This window comes from Salmo salar, chromosome 06 (assembly GCF_965601325.2).
Source record: "Salmo salar chromosome 06, fSalSal1, whole genome shotgun sequence".
Classification (NCBI taxonomy): domain Eukaryota; kingdom Metazoa; phylum Chordata; class Actinopteri; order Salmoniformes; family Salmonidae; genus Salmo; species Salmo salar.
The window spans coordinates 37430235-37438698 of record NC_138296.1 but is presented as its reverse complement, the minus strand read 5'-3'; the positions used below and the strand labels follow the sequence as shown (position 1 = coordinate 37438698).

At 42.9% G+C, this 8464-nt stretch overlaps 1 protein-coding gene across 1 annotated transcript; it reads left to right on the top strand.

Moving 5' to 3' along the window:
- The first annotated feature begins 6602 nt into the window (after nt 1-6602).
- Nucleotides 6603-7858, top strand: LOC106601291 (large ribosomal subunit protein mL64). Its single transcript, XM_014193395.1, has 2 exons — nt 6603-7057; nt 7457-7858. The coding sequence occupies exons 1-2, from the start codon at nt 6657-6659 to the stop codon at nt 7740-7742; spliced, it is 687 nt and encodes a 228-aa protein (XP_014048870.1). The 5' UTR covers nt 6603-6656; the 3' UTR covers nt 7743-7858.
- The last annotated feature ends 606 nt before the right edge of the window (nt 7859-8464 follow it).

Below are 8464 nucleotides of genomic sequence, written 5' to 3'. Positions count from 1 at the left end.
AATGTGTCATAGTTCCTCCAAAAACGTTGCAGCACAGCCTTCTCATCCAATAAGTTTTGTTGTTACTTTTTTTATTTTACAGTATAAACAGTAGGACATCACTGCTGATAAATGGTATATTTTTAGATTCACTGCGCAAAATTCTGGATGAAGTACTTTTCATTGTTTATTTCCAACAAGAGAGGACTATATTTGGGCCCATATGATTGTTATTTCTTCTTTGTCAACAAATATTAATGCTGACTGTGCAAATGTTATATCAAAGCCAAACATGTGTATGTGTGTGTGTGTGTGTGTGTGTGTGTGTGTGTGTGTGTGTGTGCGTGCGTGCGTGCGTGCATGCGTGTGTGTATGTGTGTGTGTGTGTGTCAGCGGAGGAAGGGGAGGACCCTCCTCAGTGAATTTCATAAAAATAAAATTGTAAAACATTTACAAATGTATCCTTTTTTGTTAAAAAATACTAAATATAATCAGGTCACCAAATAATTGATTAAAACACATTATTTTGCAATGAAGGTCTGCAGTAGCCTCAACAGCACTCTGTATGGTAGCACCATGATGTAGCCGGAGGACAGCTAGCTTCCGTCCTCCTCTGGGTACATTGACATCAATATAAAACCTCGGAGGCTGATGGTTCTCACCTCCTTCCATAGACTTACACAGTCATTATAACAACTTCCGGAGGATGTCCTCCAACCTATCAGAGCTCTTGCAGCATGACCTGACATGTTGTCCACCCAATCAAAGTATTAGATAATTAATCTAGTACTGAAAGCATAAGCTACAGGTAGCTAGCACTGTAGTGCATAAAATGTGGTGAGTAGTTGACTCAAAGAGAGAGAAAGACAATAGTGGAACAGTTTTGAACAAATTAATTTATTCCAAAATGAAGGAGAAGCAAGAGAGAGGTAGATAGAGAGATTCTCATTTGTTTTCACTTTCTGTTTCACTTACTTAGCTAGCAAATGCAGCTAGCTAGTTAGCCTACTCAAACACCCTGTTTAAATAGAGGGATGCTATGTTAGCTAGCAGGCTATGACTATCCAACACAACACTGGAACTCTTCCAAGTCAAGGTAAACTTTTGGTTTTACTCATTTAATGCCACCGGGGCCTGCCAGTGTAAGCGCTAAACTGCTTACTGACTGTACACTGTAAAGTTACTGCATGATTGTAGCTGGCTTACTAACGCGTTAGTTCTATTAGCTATGTTGACTATGACCTTACTTTAGCTAATACGGTGACAACGATGTAGGTTGTGTGTAGCGGTTATGATATGGTTTGGAAGGTTCTTTCGCCTGGTCACATACAGCTGATGTGTTATGTACTGAAGTCCACAAGCGAAGGGAAAAGGTGAGAGGAAGAGAGCGCATAATGCGAGAAGGAATACAATGTGGCTGGTATGAAATTGAACTGTGTTTACACATGATCAGGGGTGTATTCATTCCGCCGATTTTGTTGAAAAACGTTTCTTAAACGGAAGCGAAGGGAACAAAATGGGGATAAACATACTTGAATTTGTCCAATAGAAAGTCTCGTTTGCAAATAAAATCTAATTTTATTTGTCACATACATGTGTTTAGCAGATGTTATTGTGGGTGTAGCGAAATGCTTGTGTTTCTAGCTCCAACAGTGCAGTAATATCTAAAAAGTAATATCTAACAATTTCACAACAACAATACACACAAATCTAAAGTAAAGGAATGGAATTAAGAATATATAAATATTTGGGTGAGCAGTGTCAGAGCGGCATAGACTAAGATACAGTAGAATAGGATAGAATACAGATATATATATATATATATATATATATATATATATATATGAGATGAGTAATGCAAAATATGTAAACATTATTAAAGTCACTAGTGATTTGAAGTCTATGTATATAGGGCAACAGCCTCTAATGTGCTAGTGATGGCTATTAAACAGTCTGATGGCCTTGAGATAGAAGCAGTTTTTCAGTCTCTCGGTTCCAGCTTTGATGCACCTGTTCTGATCTTGCCTTCTGGATGGTAGCGGGGTGAACAGGCAGTGGCTCGGGTGGTTGTTGTACTTGATGATATTTTTGGCCTTCCTGTGACATCGTGTGCTGTACGTGTCCTGGAGGGCAGGTAGTTTGCCCCCGGTGATACGTTGGGCAGAACGCACCACCCCCTGGAGAGCCCTGCGGATGCGGGCGGTGCAGTTGCCGTACCAGGCGGTGATACAGCCCGATAGGATGCTCTCAATTGTGCATCTGTAAATGTTTGTGAAAGTTTTAGGTGCCAAGCCAAATTTCTTCAGCCTCCTGAGGTTGAAGAGGAGCTGTTGTACCTTCTTCACCACACTGTCTGTGTGAGTGGACCATTTCAGTTTGTCAGTGATGTGTACACTGAGGAACTTGAAGATTTCCACCTTCTCCACTGCGGTCCCATTGATGTGGATAAGGGGGTGCTCCCTCTGCTGTTTCCTGAAGTCCACGATCATCTCCTTTGTTTTGTTGACGTTGGGTGAGAGGTTATTTTCCTGGCACCACACTCCCAGGGCCCTCGCCTCCTCCCTGTAGGCTGTCTCGTCATTGTTGGTAATCAGACCTACTACTGTTGTGTTGTCTGCAAACTTGATGATTGAGTTGGAGGCGTGCGTGGCCACGCAGTCATGGGTGAACAGGGAGTACAGGAGGGGGCTGAGCATGCATCCTTGTGGGGCCCCAGTGTTGAAGATCGGCTAAGTGGAGGTGTTGTTTCCTACCTTCACCACCTGGGGGGGGGCGGCCCATCAGGAAGTCCAGGACCCAGTTGCACAGGGCGGGGTTCAGACCCAGGGCCTCGAGCTTAATGATGATCTTGGAGGGTACGATGGTGTTGAATGCTGAGCTATAGTCAATGAACAGCATTCTTACATAGGTATTCCTCTTGTCCAGATGGGATAGGGCAGTGTGCAGTGCGATGGCGATTGCATCATCTGTGGATCTATTGGGGCGGTAAATAAATTGAAGTGTGTCTAGGATGTCAGGTAATGTAGAGGTGATATGATACTTGACTAGTCTCTCAAAGCACTTCATGATGACAGAAGTGAGTGCTATGGGGCGATAGTCATTTAGTTCAGTTACCTTTGGGAGAGGGAGAGATTGAATATGTCCGTATTCAGCCATATTCCCAGTCACCTCGCCATGGTTAAATGCGATGGTTTGCGCTTTCAGTTTTACGCGAATGCTGCCATCTATCCACGTTTCTGGTTAGGGTAGGTTTTAATAGTCACAGTGGGTACAACATCTCCTATACACTTCCTGTCAACTCAGTCACCGTATCAGTGTATTCGTCAATGTTATTCTCGGAGGCTACTCTGGAACATATCCCAATCTGCGTGATCAAAACAATCTTGAAGCGTGGATTCCGATTGGTCAGACCAGCATTGAATAGTCCTTAGCACGGGTACTTCCTGTTTGAGTTTCTGCCTATAGGAAGGGAGGAGCAAAATGGAATCGTGATCAGATTTGCTGAAGGGATGGCAGGGGAGGGCCTTGTAGGCATCCCGGAAGTTGGAGTAGCAGTGGTCGAGTGTTTTAGCAGTGCGAGTACCACAGTCAATGTATTGATAGAAATTCGGGAGCGTTTTTCTCAAATTTGCCTTGCTGTCCAAAAGTTCTTCCCGGCTGTAAGTAATAACCCCCAAAAGAATCTGGGCTAAAAATGTAAGAAATAACACATTAAAAAACGAAATACTGAAAAGTTTCCTAAGAGCTAGAAGCACAGCTGCCCTATTCATCATCGCCATTTTGATGTTCTACTGTTGGGACTAATGATTACATCCTATATCAGCTAGATGTAGGCAAGAGTGTGTAAGGCGGCATTGAATGTGTCTCTGTCTGTGCTTGTGTCACTGTCTGTCACCTAAAAGAAAATGTTGACCTGTGCGCACCTACGTTGTAAACTTTCATTCATAGGCTAGGTTGTAGCAACCACATGATGGTTAGAGGGAAAATTTGAGTATCATGTAGTAGCCTAAACCTATCACTGTTACATTGAACTGGGTGAATGGAATATAAATGACAGTCATCCAATATGCTGTAATAGAAATAAGTCCATGTAGGGGCTCCTGGGTGGTGCAGTGGTCTAAGGCATTGCATCGCAGTGCTAGCTGTGCCACCAGAGATTCTGGGTTCGTACCAGAGATTCTGGGTTGGGGAGGGTTTGGTCGGCAGGGATATCCTTGTCTCATCACGTACTAGCGACTCCTGTGGCGGGCCGGGCGCAGTGCACGCTGACCAGGTCGCCAGGTGTACGGTGTTTCTTCTGACACATTGGTGTGGCTGGCTTCCGGGTTGGATGTGCATTGTGTCAAGAAGCAGTGCGGCCTGGTTGGGTTGGGTTGGGTTGTGTTTCAGAGGACGCATGGCTCTTGACCTTCGCCTCTCCCGAGTCCGTACGGGAGTTGCAGCGATGAAACAAGACTGTAACTACTACCAATTGGATACCATGAAATTGGGGAGAAAAAAGCGGTAAAAAAAATTAAAATAAGTCCATGCTCATGAAAAAAAAAATAGTCCGTCCTCCTCTTAAACGGCATTGACTGCCACAGGTGTGTGTGTGTGTGTGTGTGTGTGTGTGTGTGTGTGTGTGTGTGTGTGTGTGTGTGTACTAGTAGGTTGAGGTAAATGTTTATCCTGGCATCCTGCTGAAGTGGCCAAACTCACAACCCATAATTATGGGATTAAATGAGTGCAATGTAGAAGGGGTCACAGGAATGAGGAAGGGTACAGTGACACTCATTCAATTTAAACATTCATTTTACGTGTGTTTATAAAAGAGTGGAGACATTTTAATATTTAATCAAAAGGCAATATGGATGTCCTCTATAGCTGCACTCACTGGGGTTGGCAAACACTGAATCAATCCTTATGCATCCATCCCTAATCTCCATGGGAAGCCATGTTTGGTGCCAGGGCCTCCTGCTTCTCCCATCCTCTGCCAACACTCCCCAGTAGATACCATGTACATTATCCTCATCCACACCATCACTTACCTCGATGTCTTTACAGCCAGCAGGCAGGGGGTGCTTGTCCACTAATGTGGTTCAGTTATTTTTTCTCCTTTTCAACTCAACCCATCTTGTCCACACAGTAACTCTAGAAGTGAAGGTCCCTGCATAGAACATGAGTTTGGGTTAATGTTAGTCAGTTCATATTTTGTTATCTATTTACAGATCCTCAGATCATTTTGATAGCTTTTTGTGATAACTAGATTGGTTTATCTTATGATGTCCTACTTAATTTTGTTCAATCTTTATCTATATATCCCTCAGTCAGAAATAGACCAAGGCAATGTGCTTGCCATGCCATCCCTTATATTCTAACTGCTAACAAGCCTATTTGCCAGTGACTGACATTGATTTAATCCCTAAAGCCCTGAGCTTGGCACTGGATTGCCCCTAAGCCAAATTAAGCCTCTATTATACCCACCCCACCTTCACCCCTCTCCTCCTCCTGCCATGGGAACCCTACATCTTTAATGATGATGGAGAGTTTTGAGCAGCTCCCGCAACACAAAAGCGGTGACATCTGTCTCAGTAAGTGCTGCACTCAAGATCCCCCCCATTTGTTCTATCTCCCCTTCTTGAAAATAAATCTAGAATAAAAGAGGAGTTGTGGGAGGGGCTGCTAAAAGAGGAAAGCGGGGAGAAGTTGAAACAAAGAACCTTTCTTTCAAAGTGTGTTTTCTGGATAATTCCCCATACAGCATTCTTAACGTTCAAAAAAGGTGTTAGAGTCTATACTTCTCCTCTGGCTCTGGTTTTGGCTTTGTTGCCCACCTGCCCACTGCTGGTTCCAGGCCCCACTTGGATCTTGAAAGGACATTTTCCCCAGATTCATTTATACATTTGAAACTCAAACCCATTGAAAAATAGTTTTCAAACTAAAAGTGGCTTGCAAGAGCGTATGATGGTGGACTAATGAGAGATGTTGATATGATTATCATAATTTAGGTCTAGAATTTAACTTCATAAGATAACAAATAAGTCACTTATTGAACATAGCTCTATTTCATATGCACATGCAGTAGCGGTTCTGGGGGGGGGGCCTAAATGTGGAGTATGAAATCATTTTTACATAACACATTTTTGCTATCATTCTTTTTTACATCCGTTATTAGACAGTGGCAACGATGATGATTATGAACATGGTCTTTTGCCTGCTAATGCCTGCAATGCAGTGAAGAAAACGATATGACAACAATAACGTCTAATGTAACTGGCCCCAGCTTGGCCCCCCAGTTGAAATGGTCTAGAACCGCCACTGTGCACATGAGCTCTTAAAATAGTGTTACCTTTTCCAGCATGACTTCCACTGATAAGACTGATTGGATACAGCCCACATTCTGTAGCATATGGTACAACTTTCAAAATGAAGGCAATTTTGACCTAAACTTCATTATATGCTATGGATACAAATTTGGCAACACAATAATATTTGTTTTAATTATAACACTGACTAGGCCTATAGCCTAAGAGTTTCAAATCAGAATTGGCAAGACTGTCTTTTGCCACAACACCTTCGATACCTCTATGATCCTCTTGCTTATGATGATGGCAACAATAAAGGACAGGCGAGGTTGTAGTCAGCTATGAGCAATCAAATGTGACGGAACGAGGGTCCTCCGAACTTTGCCACAAAAAATGGCAACCTCCATGCTGTGCAGGAGGACAGCAATATTTAGCTGGGCTATTCGAAGGGTTTCACCCTTAAAATCGTATAATCCTGCCAGCTCACACTGCGGGCTTCTACATCAGATAGTAAATTATAACCCTAAACCACTGAAATTAAATTTGAAAGATCCATACATACCAGATAGGGAAAGCGAGAAAACTCCGGAATGGCAGAAGACAGCGAAGTATGACCGCAAGTTATTCGGGCGGTATGGCTCTTCGTCGGGAATCGACCCTGCAAAGCTGTGGCCCAGCCATGCCCAGCTCGAGGAGATGATAGCAGAGGAGAGGGAATGGAACCCTCCGCTCCAGGTGATGCTGAAGAACGTCGAGGCGAAAACGAAGGAAGCCAATGCGAAACGTCTCGCGAGGTAAACATCCACGCTAACCAAGTTAATACTAGCTATCTTTTTAGGACCTGTCAAATGACATGTTTGTTTCTACGCAACGTGCCATACTAGATAACATTGAGAGAAATTGAGAATGGTAGTTACTTCATGACATTTGCCTATATGACTCAAGGCAACTAGTTACATGGGCATGACATCTCTCAATGAGAGGCCTCTTGTATGTATGTATGTATAACATAAATAAATATGCTCAACAGTCTGATAGGCTTTGGTTCCAATTCATATTGTTCTTTAATAGTGTTGTTGAAGTACAGCATTTGCTTGACAGGTGGATAAAGCTCTGTCTAACCATACCTTTTTATAGTAGCTTTTATGATGACATGATACTTGGCTAACACCCCCTCCAATCTTCTTTTGCAGAGAGAAACTGGTTGCAGCCAATATGGCCAAGATGCCTAAGATGGTGGCTGACTGGAGGAAGGAAAAACGGGAGGCGAAACAGAAGTTGAAAGATGAGAAGGCCCGTCGTGAAAGGCTGCTAGCTGAGGCCAGAGAACGCTTTGGCTATGCTATGGACCCCCGAAGCCCCAAGTTCCTGGAAATGGTGAGTGAAATTGAAAAGGAGGAGAAGAAGAAAAGAAAGCTGATGAAACGTAGACTAAAAGAAGAACAGAGCCATGTCCCTCCTGCTGCTTCCTCGGGCTGATTCCTCGTCATAAGGCACCGACTTTGTAAATATGACTATTTAGTCAACTTTGTAAATGTATTGTTGTCAACTGTTTTGAGTTTGCCTGCTATAATAAATAAAACGCACCAGAACTAGGTCTGTCTCATACTTTACTGACACTCAGGAGTATTCTTTTACTGAGTTATAGACTAGTAGTTAGTATAGGAAGAATGATTTTTCATGTGATAAACATGTTTATTATTGTTAAACAATTACACAATATTAAAAACAGGCTAAATCCACATTACACCACATTTAGCCATTTGGCAAACTTTTCTTATCCAGAGACACAGCAGGAAAAACAAAATCACAATCTTGACTAACAGTCTGTCCTCACACAGGTTAAGGGAAGCTGTATGTCACATTAGGCATTTGACCAGGTGTCCTCTGAGGATTGCTTATAGATGCAGGGGTGGTGGGCCACATCGTTCTGTGTGTACCAGTTGTAGAAGTATGCTACATGGTTGGTCCCTCAACTTGAGACATAGTGGCATTGCATTGTGGGACAAAACTGCACATTTTAGAGTGGCCTTTTATTGTCCCCAGCACAAGGTGCACCTGTGTAAAGATCATGCTGTTTAATTAGCTTCTTGATATGCCATACCTGTCAGATGGATGGATTATCTTGGCAAAGGAGAAACGCTTGCTAACAGGGATGTAAAAACAAATGCACAAAAATAAGCTTTTTGTGCGTATGGAAA

Coding starts and splice junctions, on each gene's coding strand:
- LOC106601291 (XM_014193395.1), top strand. CDS start 6,657: ATGGCAACCTCCATGCTGTGCAGGAGGACAGCAATATTTAGCTGGGCT. Junction 7,058..7,456: donor AATGCGAAACGTCTCGCGAG/GTAAACATCCAC, acceptor CTTCTTTTGCAG/AGAGAAACTGGTTGCAGCCA.